The 20,215-nt window shown below is 46.5% G+C and overlaps 1 protein-coding gene across 5 annotated transcripts in view; it reads right to left on the bottom strand.

Moving 5' to 3' along the window:
- TBC1D8 (TBC1 domain family member 8) overlaps nt 1–20,215 on the bottom strand; it is a 128,909-nt gene that overhangs the window by 29,891 nt on the left and 78,803 nt on the right. For 4 of the 5 annotated variants that reach the window (XM_055328492.1, XM_055328491.1, XM_055328489.1 and 1 more), the window contains exons 6-15: nt 18,094–18,301; nt 16,304–16,498; nt 15,118–15,294; nt 13,556–13,706; nt 11,054–11,268; nt 9,963–10,080; nt 7,204–7,489; nt 6,311–6,440; nt 6,069–6,167; nt 5,331–5,399 (exon numbers count right to left, since the gene is read on the bottom strand). In XM_055328492.1, coding sequence (XP_055184467.1) covers nt 5,331–5,399; nt 6,069–6,167; nt 6,311–6,440; nt 7,204–7,489; nt 9,963–10,080; nt 11,054–11,268; nt 13,556–13,706; nt 15,118–15,294; nt 16,304–16,498; nt 18,094–18,301 — 1,648 coding nt within the window. Of the gene's footprint in view, nt 1–3,067; nt 3,168–5,330; nt 5,400–6,068; nt 6,168–6,310; nt 6,441–7,203; nt 7,490–9,962; nt 10,081–11,053; nt 11,269–13,555; nt 13,707–15,117; nt 15,295–16,303; nt 16,499–18,093; nt 18,302–20,215 lie in introns of all 5 variants that reach the window. The other variant, XR_008664875.1, reaches the window with a different exon arrangement.

Here is a 20,215-nt window from a genome sequence, read left to right as displayed (position 1 = left end):
CTGAAAATGGGAAAGTGCTAGACAGATCTACAGAATACAGAAGAAACCAGTAGCACCGGTTGCCTGTGGGGAGGGAAAGTAGGGGAGGGAAAGTAGAGGTGGGAACTCACAGGTAGGACCAAGTCTTTTTACTCCAATACTTTCTTAGAGGTTTTGAATTCTGAACCACATGAATATATTAACAATTAAAAAAAAACTGGAAGTAAAAAAAGAGAAAGTGAGGCAGAGATTTCAAGTCTCGTGAATACCCTGACAACTTGAGCAATCAAAACTGGCCCTGTCACTAAGGTTCGCCTCTGTAGGACACATCTCTTACACATGCCCTAAATCATCTCTTGGGACATCTCAACTCACTGAAATAGTTTCCCAATGACTGCAGGCTTCTGCACAATTCCAGTGTCCTCCACTCATATGGGTGGCACGGAAACAAGTCCGGATGCTGATGTAAGCACAGATCCTTGGAGGAAAACCAAAATGCCATTTATAATTTTACTGTCCTATTTGTTGGCAGGCAGGTTCTTCAAAGAGCCTTCGCAGAATTGTGAAAAATAGCACAAGAACTTTACAGTGTGAAATAAAGGTCTAACGAATTTCCATTTCTAAAAAGCCAAGATGCACTATGAAATTCCATTGTATTTTTGCACATCCTGTGATGCTAAAGACCCACAGAATCCGAAGAAAACTTATAATAAATAAGCCAAAGACTGATACAACCAGTTTACACAAAATTCTACGGAAGAACCAAAAAAAAAAAAAAAAAAGACCATGGATATAAGCAAGTGATACAAAGAAGTACACAATTAGCTGTACAGTCTTCCACCCTAATGGATAAACAAATTTGGATTAAAATAAAATGCACATTTCTACAAGACTAGCAAAATTGTAAAAGATGCATAAGTACTGGGTGGGTGTGGAGTGTAGGAAATGAGCACTCTTAGACTCATCAGTGGAACTGAAATCTGAAAACTCAAACACACTTTAGCAATATAGGCTACAGTGTAGTCTGTGCATCCCTAAGGAACCCATCCTACAGAAACTGCAGCACAGGTGTCCAGGTAAAGGCACCTCGGCACAGCACAGTTTGTAAAGCAGCAGCAAACTGGAAACACAAATCTGTCTCAATAGGTAAATGGTTAAGTAAATTACAGTTCAGCCCTATAATGAAACTGTACTGCTGTTTGGGGTTTTTTTAAGATTTATTTATTCATTCATTCATTCATGAGAGAGAGAGAGACAGAGAGAGAGAGAGAGGCAGAGACACAGGCAGAGGGCAGGCTCCACTCCAGGAGCCCGACGTGGGACTTGATCCCAGGACTCTAGGACCGCACCCTGGGCCAAAGGCAGGCGCTAAACTGCTGAGTCACACAGGGATCCCCTGTACGGCTGTTTTTTCCTCTGTTATGGGAGGGGGTGGGGAGTGTGTGTCTGAGAGAGACAGTATAAAAGGAAAAAATTAGGAAAGATAGTCACCAATTTGTTAATACAAATTATCAGTACAAGGGTAAGACTGTGGGTGCAGAGAGGATGAGAGCCTTTCATTGTTTGCTTAAGTTTCTTCTTTTGGGGCACCCAGGTGGCCCAGTGGATGACTGTCTGCCTTTGGCTCAGGTCCTGGGACTGAGTCCTGCATCGGGCCCCCTGCAGGGAGCCTGCTTCTCCCTCTCCCTCTCTCTGTGTCTCTCATGAATAAATGAAATCTTAAAAAGTTTTTTTTTTTAATCGTAAGAATAGGTATATTTTGTGATTCTTAATTAAAATTTGAAAATAAAAGCCTTAATGAGAACATAGAAGTAAAATATCATTAAAGAGACTAAATGCTCTCTAGGGCCTGATAATTTGCCAAAAGTGAATGAATTTAACTGATCATTAATAATAGCACATTTATGGAAGACATAAGTAACTTGTAGGTCTTCAGCATTTTCAGAAGTATTCTATGATGCCGAGTATGTATTATTACTGTTCACACCTAAGATGAATGATGCTGTTTTCTATTTGAGAGAATAGGAGACAGACGTCACAAATCCAAATTTATGTAATTTGAAAGATTGCTTGACAACACGGATGGACCAGGAGGGCACTATTGCTCCATGAAAAGTCACACAAGAAAAAAGACAAATGCTGGGGCACCTGGGTGGCTCAGTCAATTAAGCGTCTGCCTTTGGCTCAGGTCATGATCCCAAGGTCCTGGGATCAAGTCCTGTATCAGGCTCCCCGCTCTCTGGGGAATCCCTTCTCCCTCTGCCCCTCCTCCTGCTTGTACTCTCTCTGTGTCTCTCTCCCCCCCTCAGATAAATAAATCTTAAAAAAAAAGGGGGGGGGGGACAAAAACTATATGATCTCATTTATATGTGGAATCTAAAAACAAAACAAAACCCCAAAAGAGATCAGAAAAATAGATCAGCCTTGTGGCTCCCAAAGGCTGGGGCAAGGACGGGGAAACTGGATGAGGTGACCAGAAGGTACAAACTTCAGTTATAATCAGCCCTGGGGCAGTAACGTACAACATGACGAGTATAGTTAGTTAACCATTATGTGATTTTTTTTTAAGATTTTATTTATTTACTCATGAGAGACACACAGAGAGAGAGGCAGAGACACAGGCAGAGGGAGAAGCAGGCTTCATGCAGGGAGCCCGACGTGGGACTCGATCCGGGACTCCAGGATCATGCCCTGGGCTGAAGGTCGATGCTCAACCGCTGAGCCACCCCAGCATCCCCGCTATGTGATGTATTTGAGAGCTTCTAAGAGAGTGGATCCTGAAGTTCTCATCACGAGGAAAAAAAAAAATTTTCTTTGTAGCTATAGGAGATGAATGCTAATTAAACTTACTGTACTAATCATGACAATAAATGTAAGTCATATTGTAGGCTTTAAACCTTCACAGTGCTGTACGTCAGTTATATCAGAAAAGCCGAAAGGAAAAAATTGCATTCAAGCATTAAAAAATTTCTATAAATTACCAAAAAAAAATAGATTTTATTAAAGACCAACCACATTGTTCATCCTGAATAGGAAAGACTATGTAACGAAGACAGAGCTAGTTCTTGTTAACACAGAGTGATCATACCTGTTCATTCCAGGCGTAGGGAAGGATGCAGTGAAGTTAAGGAACAGAATCCTTACTAATATTTATAAAACAATGGCAGGGTATCTCTGTGACCCTTTCCCTGGAAAAAAAAAAAAAAGAGGGGTGGGGCAGCCCAGGTGGTTCAGCGGTTTAGCGCCGCCTTCAGCCCAGGGTGTGATCCTGGAGTCCTGGGATCAAGTCCCACATCAGGCTCCCTGCATGGAGCCTGCTTCTCCTTCTGCCTGTGTCTCTGCCTCTCTCTCTCTCTGCCTCTCTCTCTCTCTCTCATGAATAAATAAATAAAATCTTTTAAAAAATGAAATCCTGATTGAAAAAAACAGAAGTGAAGGTGTGTAGGTGGTTCAGTGGTTCAAACATCCAACTCTTGGTTTTGGCTCAGGTCATGATCTCAGGGTCGTGAGATCAAGCCCCACACTCAGCATGGAACCTGCTTGAGATTCTTTCCCTCTCCCTCTCCCATTCTGTTCTGTCCCCCCCCCCCCCACTCACACTTGTTCCATCTCTCTCAAATAAATAAAATACTAAAAAAAAAAAAGACGAGGAGTGTGTGTAAACCCAACTAGAGAGCATTCATTATACCCCACAATCCTGAGGCAAGTATTACAATGCATGGAGTCAGACTGTGAAAGCAAAGGAAATTCAGAGCAGACCAAGAGGATGGAGAGAAGGGAGAGTCTGGCAGGCCTCTCACATAGGGCAGGTGTGGACTCTGGGCCTGGAAGGAAAGTACCAGAGTGAGTACATACAGCGGGCTCTTCGGGTTGTATAATGGAATCAGACACCATGATTGTGATGCTGTTTTACTGGAATTTCCTTTGGAAGTGTATCTTTAAAATGATAATTGTATTTCTAGTTTTTAAGCTTCTATTTATAGTTAGTCCTACATAAATAATAGAGTTGTAAAGCTAACTACAAATAAAATTTTGTTGAGTATGATGATACTGTTCCTAGGAACCATATCATTCCTAGGAAAGACGGAAATAGGAAAATAGTTATCTCTGACTATCTTCCTTAAATACTCTTTGTATTAAAGATGAACATGGTTAGTACTTAATGAATTTTATTTTTATTAGTTTAAAGCAATCTTTTAAATTATATAAATTCAGATTTGTGACTTATTCTCTCAAACTGAGAACAGTAAGCCCTAAATAAATGAAATACTTTTCATGCTGAACACATCTGTCTACCTGTCTTTATGTTTGTAATACTCCCCATTTTTCCTCCTTGAAAGTCAAAGAGAGGTGGGGGTTTCTGACACCAGTAACCTTTGACTTCTTATTTTCTCTTCGAGCAACAGAGGAAACTACCAAAGCCAAGAGGTGTTTACAGAAGACACAGGACTAAGCAGTCCTCAACATACATCCTGCTTATTGGGCACGAGGGGTGCCAGGACTCTACTAAAGCCAATGGCCATTTCAGTGACTTCAAGGGGAGGAAATGTGCCACGACAGATGCGCGCCAGGGTCAGACAACCTCTGGTGCTCTGCTTAGAAGTCCTGGAAGTGCAGCTTATTACTAGTTCCCAGAGTTTGGCAGTCTGAGTTCAGAAGGGACAGCGGCTCAGAGTCCTCACCAGGAAGAGCTCTAGAAGCCAGATTCTGGACTTGCTTTCTGTAACTGTTCCTTCCCCTCTTCACTGCCAGGGTATCAGGAGTGGGTCAGTGTGCCTGCCTCCCTTCCCCATTTTCATGTTTCAAGCAAGGATAGTCCTAGCAGGGCACTTGAGAATTTTCTTTGCTGGGTAATGTAAGTAGCAAGACCTGGGAATCCACCTAAATATCCAAATATGAGAAATATGGGTTAGTATATTTAGTATTACCAATATGATAGCTTATAAGGTTATTTTAAAATGAGTCAGACCACGTGGCAGCATGGAAAAGTGTTGATAAGAACGTTGAGGGAAAACAGAAGATAAAATAGCACATGTACCAGCCAAATATAAAAACATGTCTACATGTATTATGAGTGGGATGATGAGTCATCCATCACCAAGTAGAGGAGGTGGGAACATCGGTAATGGTTGGTGTTGCACGTGTGAGGGCCTGGGAGCTCTGTGCAGAGCCCTGAAGATCGGGTTGGCAGCACCGAGGGCCCTCAGCAGAGCACAGCTCTGGTGTGTGAGCTCCCACAGCCGCCGCCACCCAACAGGTGCGAGGCTGACCCATCCAGCCTTCTCCCGCCCCGGCAGGCTGACCACACGGGCTCAGGCCTGTCACTCCCTCCTCTTCCCAGAGTTTCCTACCTTGAACAGGTCATAGAGTTCCTCCAGGTCGTCAGGAAGGATGGAGACTTCCGGAATAACAACGCGGAGCTTGAGGAAAAAACGAACAGCAGTGGAGTGAATTCTCCGCCTGCACCAGGGAGGATCAGAGGGCACGGGGGAGCTGTTCCTGCTCGTCGGGGACACAAGCGTGGAATCCTGTCTACCAGAGCAGTCTGTTCCTTTCTGACGCCACCACCACATTAGGGATACTTTCTCAAGACCCTCAGCCATTCCAATCCACAGATCAGCACCTCAGGACAGACGTGTAAGCCCTGATGGAAGTCAAACTCTAGCCAAGACGCAGCTTGGCAGGAAGTTCCTCCTGAACAACCACTATTACTGCAGGCCTTCTGTGCTATGCATTTTCTGTATCATACCTCACGTAACCCCACATGCTGGGTATTAGCATCCTCATTTTACAACTGGGGAAACTGAGGCTCACGGTGGCTACATTGTTCACAATCTGACTCTAAAACCCCTGTTTCTACACCAGGTCTCCCTAATTCAATGCAGGATGGCGGGGAGGCATTCTTTATTTTTTTTTTAATTTATTTATTTTTAGTAATCTTTATACCCAATGTGGGGCTCAAACTTAGGACCCGAAGGATCAGGAGTCACATGCTCTTCTCACGGAACTAACCAGACACCCTAAAAGCTGACATTCTTACAAGACCAACAGTTAGTACCGGACTGCCATTCTGACAAGCCACGACTCACCACGTTCTGCTTTGTGGTGTCTTCGTGGCCCTGGAGAACCCTGATCCTGTGCTTACAGCGTAGGTGCTCAATCTGTTCCACAGACTGGTCTCCAAACTTCTGCAGAGAAACAAGGAGTCACTCGGGCACAGAATCCCTTTTTGCATACAGAGGAAAGTAGCAGCAGGAGGGAACCTCCCTCAAAATCCATCTTTGAACAAGTTTCCAAGAGGTTGAGGGGGGATGGGGCCGGGCCCAGTTACCTCATAGGAGTCCCGGATCAGGTCGGCAATGTCAGTCACAGGGTAGGGCTCCTGGTCATCAGAGAAGAAGGCATGATGGCTGCCAACTGGGGGTCCGGGGCTGTCTTCATTCTTAATGTGATCTAGAAACCTGAGCACACAACCCACCACTGAAGTACTGGTTTCCCCTCACCTGAGCACCCACCACACCCACTACCTTCACAGGGGCCATGGGACACATCAGAGCACTTTCAGACACAGCTCATTTGTCTCCAGACACTGGGAGGAAGTCAAGATGGCAACCACTGTGGTCCTTTAGAGAAAAGGAGACATCCCTAAAGCCAGACTTGTTGATCTGGGGTCCATGGGTAGCTCTGCAGGGATCTAGGACTCTCTGCTGAAGTAAATACAAAGTTCTGTGCATATGTGTCATGGTAAGCTTCCACCATATTCCAGAAGGGAAACTTCCATCTGTCTTTAAACTTGCCCTCAACTCCAAGAGCTGAGGCCTCGTGGGGCTTTTCTGTGATGGCAACACACCAGTCCCTACACAGTAAGTATCTGAAACCTCCAGCTGGCCACCTGAGACCACCATTTCCCAGTGCCTGCCCACCCCACTCAAGGCCACCATGAGTGTGTATCTCCTCACAGAAAAGCACGGACAAACTGCTCTCCCCCTGTATCCTCTCTCACTTGCTGGGGAGGAGCCGGGAACATGGCGCTCTTCACCACACACGCAGGCAACACCACCACCTGCCTGGCTGGCTCTGGGGGACCACAACATGACAAGTGGCCCAGTGGAAGGGAAAACTGTACAGTGACAGGCCTGCTGGGCACCTACTGCTATGTCTACCTGTTGTCTATTTTGCAAAGCCCACGATGGCCCTCCTCACCTCCCCCTTTCATGAGCCCACCTGCTCAGGACCATGAGGGCCTGGCCATCGTCCTTGCTGCTGCACAGGCCCTGGGCATTGGCTTCCAGCACGGCCAGCCCTAGCTGGAAAATGGCTTTGATTCCATCGTAGAAGAAGCAATCCACAACGCTCACCGCGCTCTCCAGAGGCATAATGCTGAGGAACAGAGTCAGGAACCAGGAGAGAGAGATGGACGCGAGGGCTGAGAGGTCGTTCATGTGCTCCGCCAGCTCGGGGAGGTGCTCCTTGATGAGCTCCTCAAAGACCGACTGGTCCACCTGGGCCCCTGGAAAATACAGGCCACGGAGACTTGGTTGGGGAGGGATTCAAGCTTTCTAAAGTTAGCCTGAAACTGAAACTGAGGTGAATAGAACAATGAACAAGGAGTTCAGAAGAGGACTCACACTAAACTGATGTTTGACACTGACTAGAGTAATTCAGGGGGGAAAGGATACTATTTTCAAAAATTAATTCTTAGTCGGGGCACCTGGGTAGTTCGGTGGTTGAACATCTGCCTTCAGCTTGGGGCGTGCGGGATGGAGTTCCACATCAGGCTCCCCACAGCTTCTCCCTCCGCCTATGTCTCTGCCTCTTTCTGTGTCTCTCTCATGAATAAATAAATAAAATCTTAAAAAAAGAATGATGCTCAAATGAACACCTGAGTGGGGGCAGGGGAAACCTCAAGTCCTACTTAACATCATATAAGGAAATGCATTTGAAGTGTGTCATAGGCCTAAATATAAAAGCTAATACTACAAAGCTTCTACAGAAAAATACAGAAGACAAAATTTCTTAGGACACAAAAAGCACTAGCCACAGCAAAAATTATAAATTGGACTTCATTAAAATCAAAGACTGGTATTCACCAAAAAACATTAATAAAATAATAATGCAAACTTCACACTCAGAAAATACAAAGGTCTTGTATTCAAAATAACAGCCCATGCAACTTAGTGGTCAGTAACCAATTTTTTTCTTCAAATAGGAAAAAGATGTGAACAGCCACATCAAAAGAGACAATAAACAAAGGGGCCAAGAAGCACAGAAACATATAATCAATATCACTAATCAAATAAATGCCAGTTAAAACCACCATGATAGATCACTCCCTACCCACCAGAATGGCAAAAATTAAAAAGACCATTCTGAAGGCAAACAGAGACGTGCAGCAGCTAGATCTCCTACATCGCTGGCATGAGATCCGTGCCTGCACTATGCCTGCTTTGAAAAACTGATAGTTTCTTATAAAGTCAAATCCATCTATCCTATGACCTAGTGATTCTACTCCTGGGTACTCAAGAAAACAGATAATCTTTATTCAGAGAGACTTACACAGGAATGTGTTCTGCAACTTCACTTATAATAAGACACTGGCAACAATGCAGCCTCTACCAACAATAGGTGGTCGGATAAACACATCGTGGTATGAGGGTTTGGTGAAGTGCTGCTCAGCGAGAAGGAGCCAAGAACTGACACACCAGCAACCTCATGTGGGGCGCAGGAAGCCAGACACAAGAGTATGATCTCGATGATTACACAGATACCAAGCTCAAGAGCGGGTCATGCTACCCTGTGCTGATAGAAATCAGTACAGGGGGTTGCCTGTGGCAGGGAAAGGGGCAGAAGGGATCTCTGGGGGTCATGGCAGTGCTCCACCCTGTGTTGGGGTGGTGGTCACACAGGTGGGCATGGTACCATGGACATTCTGCCAGTCACAGGGGACTGTGAGGTGTCCCAGTTGATGGTGGCCTTGGCAACTTGCATCATGAGCCTGAGGCTCCGATGACTCCGTGCTACTACGGTGGGCAAGGTTAAACTGCCTCCCACAGCATAAAGCTGAAAGGGAAGCAGGCTCATCACTCAGGCACATGGAGGGAACCAGGGAAGACAGTCTCAAGCATACCAAAAGGCCACAGAAAGGCCACCAAAGGCACCAAGTGACCGCATCCTTCCCAGCCACCCCCCCCCCTTACTCCCAGTGGTCATCACACTCCCTCAGCTCTTTGGACCCCAGTCTTCAGAAGGGTGTTCTTCCTACCTTGCCCTACCTCCAGTCCTTTGTTAAATTCCGTCTCAAATTGGTTCTTTTGTTTCTGTTCCCACTGCTAATTTTAGGCCATCTCCAGGAAGGAATCTTTCTGTCTTCCTGGAAGGAGTCTTTCTGCCAAGCAATCTTTCTGTCATTTTGTCCACTAGGAGGTGCTCAGCCCCAGAGATAAGGCAAATTCAAATCAGCCACAAACAGAACAGGGCACCAGGTGGTACCTGAGTGCTGTGGGGTCACAGGTGCGCCCAGAGCCCGACAGCCACACATGCGCCTTCTCACTTATCAACATGTGCAAGGGGAAGTGGGGATTCCCAGGTCTGCCCTTCAGGTCCAACCTTAAGGGCACTGCTCTTGAGGGAAAGGGAACATCTGTCTGCATGAGCCCCTTGGGTACTGAGGGTAAGACCATCCTCCCTTTCTAGGCCACAGTATCAGTGAAAGGGTGCTCTGGTTTTCATCATCCAACCTGTTTCCTGAAACTAAAATTTTTCTTTTCAGGTGACCTTGCTCCACCATTTTGGCAGAACAGTGCAGAGAGGATCATACCAGTTAGTTTTGCAAATTCAAGAGCCACACAGGGTTTATACAGAGACCAGCAGAGTGCACGGGGGTTGATTTCTTAACAAGGACTAATGACAAAGGTCTTTGCCCAGGCTCTGTTCCTGTTCCCCAAGCACAGAAGCGGGAGAAGAGGAGGAAGAAGACAGTTTACCAATGACTCGGTGGTTGAAATAGTCTGGGAGCATCCTCTCACACACAGCGACGAGCAACCAGAAGGCCTCCTCCTCCTTGGCGTACAGCAGCAAAACAGACGTCAGGATGTTCATGGACTGCACAGGGATCACAGAGGAAGGGCTGGTTAGTGATCAGACCACGTAGACCACACAGACGTTAAAAACCACACGAGCCAAGTGGTCCACGAAGTCAAGACTGTAGATGAGAGACCCAGTCGAGCCCAGCCACACATGTTTATCAACATGGTCCCCACGAGACACCCAGGCTGAGCGACCAGCCACCATTCCATCACTGTCCCCATCTAGTAATGCTGGGCTTAGCTGTGGTGCACGCCTCAGGCTTGGGCAAATCCAACTTACTCTGTGTGGATGTTCACACACACACACACACACACAAAACATTCACACATTGATTTTGCTTATTCACAGGAAAACAAAGTTCAAGATCTTCTATTTTCGAGCATCAGAAACTTCTCTACCCCAGTCTTGTGCTGGGGTGGGGGCAGGGGTGTTTAATTTACTGGGTTTTATTTTGCGTGTGTTTATCACATCCCTGAGTAAACTTCCCGAGTAAACTCAACAACTGCTCAGACGTCTTCCCTCCACTCGTGCTTCCTGAAGGAAAGGGATCATCCCCAAACATCTTTTTTCCTCTCCAAATAGCACTGATATTTTTTTTTAGCACTGATATTTTTAAAATAATCCCTGTAACATCTGTAGAGATCTAGAAAGATAAAGCTCCACAGAAGCAATACCAGTGCTGTCGTACAGTGGAGGCGTGGTGGGACAGTGAAGACAATCCATCCTGCCGTGGACAGCGACTCATCACGTGCACTGCTCTTTTTGGGCACTAGGCAAAGTTTCTAATCTCAAGTAATCGGCCTGTTTGACTACAGGAAGAGGACTCCTTTGGCCTTATTCAATACATTCTTTAAGGGAAGAGACAAAGCACAGAGCCTTCACACAACAGTCCTCGGTACCAGACGGCCAAGCACAACAGAATCCGAAGCCTGCGTGATCGACATGACACACGGACTCAAAGATTTCTGCTCCTCACTGCAAGCCTCACCTGGCAGTACCCAATCTTGGGGTTCCGGTGGGCATAGGCCGTCAGGACTCTCCTCAAAGCAGCAATTCCTGTTTCATTTTGGAAAGCGGGGTGCTCCGGTAAGGAACGGTGCAGATCCCGTTCTATCTCCTCGGTCACCAGGCAACATTTTCCCATGGACTCCTCCACCAGATTACCATAGTAACCGGGATGCGAGGCGAGATCGGTGACGGCATCTAAGACGATTTAAAAGTAATTTTTTAAGGGGGCGAATCAGCAGGAGAGAGTCAATATGGGAAAGGCACTTTTCCTGCCGAAAGCCCTCAATGGGGTCTTGTTACTTGAGGGACATAAAATATTTTGGGACCACACACAACCAAAAGGACTCATTTCCACCAAAAAGAAAAAGAAAAAATAAAAAACATGGCTTTTCTAAGAATAACCTTATAGAGTAAGAGAGAGAAACAGCTCATACCACAAATAGTTGTATTAATATGCTTTCAGTAAGCTGCATTCGCTAGTAACAGGAAGAGTGGCTATATGTGTATACATGTACACATAATTTTCATATATCACTTCAACAGGAAATTAATGAACATATATATGCAAAACATAGCAGAAGGTACACCTATGTATAGTAATTAAATAAGCATCGAGAAGCCAACAAGCACCAAGAAGCTAACAAGCTGCCAACAGGAAACTCTGAGGCCGGATCCGGATATGCAGGTGGACCAAGCACAGCCTACCCAGGCCCCTGACAGGCAGGGGCCATCAGGAGTGAGGTGTCAATAGCACGAGAGGATCCCCTTCCCTCATCAGCCAGCACCAGGGCCCCTGTGGTTCTAGCTGGTGTCCCTGAGGGGGCGCTGGTGGCGGGAGGGCTCCAGGATTGAGGCCAGCCCCACGCAGGGATGTCCCAGGCAAACAGGGCAAGCAGAAAGGGCCAGCTCTGCCTTTAATCGCTAGTGAAAGCTTTTAAATTGCAGATTGGGTTCAGTGTACTGCCCCCAACTCAACCATCAGCTGCTGTGACTCCCTGTCATGTCCCATCAACAATCACCCTGGCATCCCCCCTCCCCATGCGCTGCTTAATAGTAACAGCTGTCACTCATCACGCGCCAACCTAAACCCCACAGCAATCTTTTCTGTCAACACTATCACTTGAAAGATAGCCCTTTATGAACTACCTTTTTTTTCTTAATACAGTGTGTGTGTGTGTGTGTGTGTGTGTTCATTAGAGAGGCCGACTACAAACCAGTGCCATTACCAAGTGTCACTTGTTAGGTGTGTAAGGCAGGTCATGTTACTTTCTTCTCTTGTTCCTATTTTCAATTGAGAGAAGAAATTGTTCTCATTAAAAACAAAAAATCCAGAAGACGTTTTAATTTTAAAAAGGCCCATCTTGCTGAAGAAACAAGCCAAGAGGCAGGGGGACACAGCATACGAAACAGATGAGCGGTGGTAGGCCCACCAGTGAATCCCAACCAAGTACATGCCAGCAAGGAGGTGGGAAAGCAGGAAACATTCATCTGGGCTCCCTGGGCCAGGGAGGAGCTGGGCTGGCTGTTTGGGGGTGACTGGAAGAGGGAAGAGATGACTGGGGTGAAGTTCCAGCATAAGCAGACATGAAGGAGGAACATAAGAAGTGTGCAGGGAGAAGACAGGCACCCAGGCTAGGCCTCCAGGGTACTCGTGTTGACCTGAGCAAAGCAGGGCCACCGGGGGAAAGCAGACCTCCTTGCCAGGCCTCCAGCAGCACCCTGATGGGAGCAGCAAAGTCACACCACTGGACGACAGGGCCCTTCCCCTCCTGCCCTCGGGGCTCCACCTCTTCAACTGAGCCAGATGAAACGTCCACCCTCACTGCGGAGCCGTTGCTCGGCACGGCTCTAGAGATGTCGGTCCCTGTCTCTGCCCACCCTCCAGTGCCCTGATGAGGGACTCCCAGACATCACCAAAGTGCAGCAGCACAGCAGAGGGACAGTCCCGGGGCCTGAGGCCAGACAAAGTCATCACTGACTGGATCAGGTGGCAGAGGAGGAGAAAGGACAGAAATCTCTGCAATTGTGCCTCCTGGGACGCTGAGCATCTTCCAGAGAGGAGTGATGGATAGAAAGTATACTGAGGGATTTATTTCAACACCACTGTGAGTGAACAACATGCAGAGTGTTTGTTTAGTCTAGTTTAGAGTGTATATCCTAGGAAGACACTTCACTCCTAGGAGGTTCTTTACAGGGTTCTCAAGACTACGTACAGACTCCAAGTGGTTTCTAAAGGAGAGGCGATCACATTGGCCAGGGCACGCTGACTGAGGACACCGCAGCCCAGAGGCCTCAGGCACCCGGACCCTGGTCCCCTGGCTAACATGGTGAGGGTTCAGCTCAAGTTCTCGGCTGAGAACATTGCAAGAAGAACCCAAAGACAGAGGACTTGTCTGCACATACACGTTGTTCAGATCTGGGCCCCTGTTCCTGTGTCTGCTCCAGAAATGACATGTGGCCTAAAAATACCAGAAATGCTTACCTGAGAAAAGCAGCCAGAGTTTGCCACGTAAAGATTCAGGAATGCCCATTGCTACAAGCTTCCGGATCTTCTCTGTGCGGAACATACACACAGTCCTGCCATATTCCACAAAGTGGTCGTTCCACAGGCTTATTTTTATCTGTTCCCTGGACTGGAAATGGAAATCTCATTAATGTACCGGCGCCTCCACTATAGCCCGTCTGCAATCCACAGCAGAGGGACGCTGCCTCTGCAGGCAGAGGAACCAACAGTGACAGGCACCCGGTTCAGCAAATATTTTGAAAATACTTCCAGGCACAGAGGATGTAAAGATGAATAACAGAGCGCCAGCCCTTCTGGAGTTCAGAGCCCAGCAGGACCATCTACACAAATATCAAGCCATTTCCTTGGTAGGGTGATAGTAAGAGTGTATTTGTCCGAATACTCAAGCCCAGAGCAGAGAGGAGGATGGGGTGGGAGTGGGGGGGGGGGCGGTTAGGAAAAGCTCCTCAGGATGTGGACGCCAAGCCACCTGTTGCAACACAGGTGAGCTCAGAGGGCAAACAAGGGTAAGGGCAAGGGTGGGGGGGATCATGATTTGCCCTGAGCTCCGGGATAGCCAGAGGGAAAACTGAAACCTGGAAAAAAAAAATCGCACAGTTCTTGTTATCAGAAATGACAGATACCATTTCTCTAGGTAATTAAAAATCCCTTAAAAGTATCCCTAGATGATAGGAGTTCATAGTACCTTTTGAGCAAGACGTTTAATACACTTTTCATTATCTGCATTCTCCAGTAATGCGAGAAGCTTACACATATATTCATATTCTCACAGGTTTAGTCAAGAGTTCATTGAGCTTCTCTGTGTAAATCATATCAGAAGGTTCTGTCTTGAATGAATAAAGCTAACAATCAATTAATTATACAGCAGCCATTAGGCCACAAGACACAGCTTGGGATAGTTATGCCCAAGGACACACCTGGCACGCATGACCCCAATTCAGCCTCCCTCCAGCCTGTCTTTTCAGAGTACGATTTCTAGCCTACTATACATGACCATTCCCTCAGAGTCTCCCTACAGAGAGGACGAGGGTAAGCAGATGTAACAGAAATATCTTTAGTCCAGTAAAACTACAGCACAGGAGACCTTTTGTTCCAGGAGAGAAACAGGCAATACTGTAAAAGGAGCCTCTACAGACACCCCTGGGTAAGAAGAGAAACACCACAAGAACCCACAAAGGACAGCACTGATGGCTCTCCAGGTCACATGGCCAAGAGCTGTGTCAGAGCCACTTGGGGCAGGTAGGGAAAGCCATGTCCTTGGTCATGCAACCACATCTTCCACATACCCATATGTGCCCAGACAACTGGCGTCAGCTGATTCCTTCCACTGCTGCCAATGAGGAGGAGGGAGGGGGCACCAGGCACTGGGGCTGCCCGGCATCCGGCACCACACCTGCTCTTCCGAGGTCTGCCGGGTTGGCACTAGCCAGTGTGCAGCCCGCAGCAGGTTGCACACCTGGGAACCTCCACCTGGGCCAGCCCTGCCAGGGGGCCCATGAAAACAGAGCCATGCCACCTACCATTCTCGAGTCAGGACTCTGGCTGCCCGACTGCTGGAGGACAGGTATCAGGGCCTCCGGGTGGAGCTGCGGGCTCTTCTCTTTTTCACTTTCCTCACTATTTTGAGAGGACACCATTTCGAGATCCCCAAACTTGTGGTCACTGCACAGGCTTGTTGAATGAAACACAGGTGAAGTCTGCAGAAGGATTAAAAGAAAAAAAGGGAGCTAGAAGAAAGTCATTACTTGTGGAAGAGTCTTTGTTTTGCCTTTGGAGGCATGAAGATAACACACTTCCCCTTCTGACATGGAGCTCGACAAGGGGCTCAATCCCAGAACCCTGAAATCATGACCTAAGCTGAAATCAAGAGTCCAGCATTTAACTGACTGAGCCACCCAGGCGCCCCTTGGGTCACATACTTAAACATGCCTATCTATGACTCAAGGGAAACAGACTAACATTAGCCCCAACAGATATGATCCTCAGCAAAGACTATGACCCACACTGCTTTCACAGCACACAGAGCATGAGTCTAAGAGGGGGCCAGGCCAGCACCGTTTCTTGTATGCTTCCAGAACTAGGGATAACCATTCAGAAAACAGCTCTCAGGTACTGAGAGACTATCCCCTTTCCACCCTGTCACTGCATGGGTTAAAAGAGGTGAAGAGAGAGAGGGATGGGTGTGAGACAGCAAGAGAGGAGGCCCCAGCAGATCCAGGTCTGTTTTCCAGCTGTCCAACCTTAAGGACAATGTAACTTCTCCTTTAACAAGTTCCATCTGCCCCCAAAATAACACCCCCTCCAATATCGGGGTGGGGGGCAGTGACCCCGGCAGATCGATACCCCCATCAAAACCTCTAGCCTGGGAGGGGTGCCCTGTCAATCCTTCTGACATGTGTGTGTACCCCACCAACCTCTCTAACATATAAAGGGGTGCTCTAACCATCAGTTCCCCTAACCTCTGGTAAGGGGTGCCCCATGAACCCCTCTAACCTGTGAGCAGGATGCCCTGTTAGCACCTCCAACTGCTCTTCTGCATGGGACACCCTCTAACCTGTGTAGCACCCACCCAATCCCCTCTACCATACTTTTCTCCTACCCAAGTGGATCATGGTCATGTGCACTCCCTTTAGAGACCACTGCCCCAGAGGAAGAGAAAAAAGAGATCTTCAATTTACAGGATCCCGCTGTTTCTAAGGACCGTACCATGTCTTCGTCTCGTGAGGTGTCATAATGCACGGGGTGGTTGGCATGCACCTGCTTCAGCCTCATGAGCAGGCTCTCCACCAAGTTATCTCTGTCCTTCAGCTCGATGAACTGGAAAGCCATCTTGCTCCTGATGCTGACAATGATGGGGTTAGGTAGCAAGCTTGTGTCCTCCATCTTCTCAATGCTCACTACCTGTTGCACAAAGTTATACACAAGAGGTCCAGTCAGAGAAAAAGCGCAGCCATTTCAATTACATATTTAGAAAATATCACCAGATAGAAGGCAAAACCAAACAACTGCACTAAAAATGCAAATACAGAGCTTAAAAATGTTCAAGGCAGGGGCGCCTGGGTGGCTCAGTGGTTGAGCATCTGCCTTTGGCTCAGGTCATGACCCCAGGGTCCTGGGATTGAGTCTCGAATCAGGCTCCCTGCTCAGCGGAGAGTCTGCTTCTCCCTCTGCCTAGGTCTCTGCCTCTCTCTCTCTCTGTGTCTCATGAATAAACAAATAAAACTTTAAAGCAAACAAACAAACAAAAAACGGCCAAGGCAGCGTATTCACAGTCGTTGAAAGGTAAAAGTAACTCAAGTATCCATCAACAGGTGAACGGAGAAACGAAATGTGATCTATCCACATAACTGAATATTATTCCACCTTAAAAAGGAGAGAAATTTTGACACATGATACAACACGGATTAACCTGGAGGACACATGCTAATAAGTTAAATAAGCCAGTAACAAATGGGAAATATTATATGATTCCATTTTTACGAGGGACCTCGAGTTGTCCAATTCAGAGAGAGGAGGTAGAGTGGTGGTTGCCTGAGGCTGGAAGAGGAAGGATGGGGAACTAGTGCTTAATGGGAACAGAGTTTCAGTTTGGGAAGATGAGGAAGTTCTGGTGATGCTGGCACAATACCGTGAATGTATTTAATGCCACTGAACAGTAGCACTCAAAAATGGGGAAAGTGGTAAATGGTCATATAAAGGTTACAACAATAAGACAAGTCAGGGTATAAGACAACTCTTGGATTTCTTGCTCCATGCCTAAGTAAGAATATTTGTAAAATGAAAACATCTAGGAAATGACATGGAGGGAGAGCACATGAATGAAAGATGTTGAGTTTTCCCAAAGAACAGTGCTCAGAATTTGGAGGTCCTGACGGGAAACAGAGCTTTGTGTATGGTCACAACAGACATGCCCTGAAACCAAAGGACTGAGCTCGTCAGATCTGGAAGCAGCCTCCGGTTGCCCTGCATGTCTAGGAACAGACTGCAGAACTGTACAGTAGGTACAGATCTGATCCATAGTAAAGGAAACATTTTTTTTAATGTTTAACTCAAGTCCCAGGAGAGTAGAAAAGCCAAGCAATCTGACATTTTCAAAAGGTGATGCTTTTTTGTCAGCTGCCTTTTTTCTTTCCCCTTTTTTGTGAGTTGCAAGGGGTGGAATCACTCCTAAGAGCTGTTGGAAAAGCTTTAATAGCCAGGCATGGACTTTCCTTAACAGCTTTATCAATAATGAGGGGATGAGAGTGCTTTATTCTCACCAATCACTTCTAGGCAAATTTCAGGTCATTGTAGCAATGACAGAAAAAGCAACAACCAAACGGGTACTGGCCAATTTGAGGCCGTGCTTCCCTCCGGAGCCCCTCCGGAGCCCATCCTGAGCCAGCAAAACCCTGCTGGGTGAGCAGCCCTGCCTGGACCAGTCTCATGGTGACCGATGACCATGGGCTCAAGGACAAAAGGCGAGCTCAGGAAGCTCTCGCTGGGGCTGTGGCTACCTCTCTGAGTGGGAGGATGACATTACAGCAGCCATCCTCCTTGCTGGCAAAGCAGATGTAACGGTCAGAAGTGAACATCCGCCCCACGGTGTGACAGCGACTGAACGGCGTCCAGAGCGAGCAGTCCAGCACGGCGTGCAGCTTCTCTCGCCTCGGCAGCCTGAAGAACGCCCGGAAGAACTCATTCTGTGCTCTGGCTTCCAGGTCCCTGGCGAAGGAGGCAGGGAAAGAAGAAAAAGAGGCAGAACAGTGAACAAACACACCAGTTTACAAAGAAAAATCTTGTGAAACCAGCCGGAACAACCAGGTATCCAAGAGCATGAGCCCCTCCAGGTCCTGCGTGGGGCATCAGCACACACCCCACTTCACAGCTGACCTTGGGGACGTGTACTCAAAGCAGAAAGGGTTGTCTCTGTGCAAGAGTAAGATGCCAAACTCGCAGACCAAAACAGATGCTCCTTCCTGGTTTGAGTAACATTGTGAATTACCATCAAACAAGTAAGTGATGAATCACTGAGCTCTACCTTGAAACTACTAATACACTATATGTGAATTAACTGAATTGAAATTTTTAAAAAAAATTTTAATTGTCTAAGAGCCAGTATTAAAAAGGCAGATAACAGCAAGTGTCAGCAAGGATGTGGAGAAACTGCAATCTTCATGCACTGCTGGTGGGAATGTAAAATGGGGCAGCCAGGTTGGAAAACAGTCTGGCTGTTTCTCGAAAGGTTCAACATGGAGTTACCATACGACCCTGCAATTCCCCTCCTCGGTATAGACCCCAGAGAAGTAAAAACGTACGTCTGCTCGAAAACTTGTACCTGCATGCTCATAGCAGTGTTATTCACCATAGCCAAGAACTGGCAACGAATGACTCAAATGTCCATCAACTGCTAAATGGATAAACAAAATGTGACAGAGCCACACAATGGAATATTACTCAGTCATACAAAGCAACAGAATACTGACACAAGCTACCACATGGATGGACCTTGGACACATGATGAATACAAAAGACTGCATACCGCATGATTCCATTTATACGGAATTTCCAGAATTGGCAAAACTCATAAAGACAGAAAAATGGATTCATGATTACACAGAGCAGGAGATAAGGGGAGAAGTGGGGAGTGACTGCTCATGAGTATGGGGTTTCTTCTTGGAGTAAAGAAACTGTTCAAAACCGATGGTGGTGAGGGTTGCACCATCTCTGTGACTAAATGAAAAAAAAAAAAAAAAAACCACTGATTGAGACACTTGAACAGGGTGAATTGCAAGGTATATGAATTACAACTCAAAACAGCAGTTTAAAAATTGAGATCTGTGCTGGGCATATAGTAAGTGCTAAATAAACATTAGTAATTATTACCTTTAAAAAACAAATCCAAGTGGCACCTGCGTAGCTTAGTCGGTTAAGCATCCGATTCTGATTTTAGCTCAGGTCATGATCTCAGGGCCATGGAATGGAGCCTCATGTCAGGCTCTGCACTGGGCATGGAGCCTGCTTAAGATTCTCTCTCCCTCTCCCTCTGCCCCTCCCCCAGCTCTCATAAATAAGTAAGTAAGTAAGTAAATAAATAAATAAATAAATGCAAATCTAAGTAATGTATCACTGGAGAGAAGCCCATCAATGTCACATCAGGATGGACAGTGGAGAATGGAGGAGAAATCCTACCCCAGGGAACCCCCTCCCCCGTACCCTGAGTCTTGGCTCTAACAACTCGTAAAGCATGAAGGCAGCCAAATCATGTTCGCAGATGAATTTATGTCATAACCCAAAATTCTGGTAGAAAAGAAATTCTACTGTATGGAGATAAAAATTTTTCTTTGCCACATTATATAAGAGTTCTTTAAATTTGTCTGATAGAATTAGCATTCTGCTCAAAGTAAAGAATATGAACTCTTGGCTTTCTTATTAGCTGTGTGACCTTAGATAACACTTCACCATATCGCATCTTGACACCTGTAAAATGGAAATAACATGCAACCTTTCCGCTTCAAGGGATTCCCCATGAACAAAAAATGATGTCCACAATATTGAAAAAGCAGATTAGAAATTGCATCTACATTATGATCCCACTTATATAAATTCTATAAAATCTGCAGAAAGTGATATGTAAAA

Source organism: Nyctereutes procyonoides, unplaced genomic scaffold, assembly GCF_905146905.1.
Source record: "Nyctereutes procyonoides isolate TBG_1078 unplaced genomic scaffold, NYPRO_anot_genome, whole genome shotgun sequence".
NCBI lineage: Eukaryota > Metazoa > Chordata > Mammalia > Carnivora > Canidae > Nyctereutes > Nyctereutes procyonoides.
Note: the sequence above shows the minus strand (reverse complement) of the source record. Positions and strands in the feature narration are given on the sequence as shown.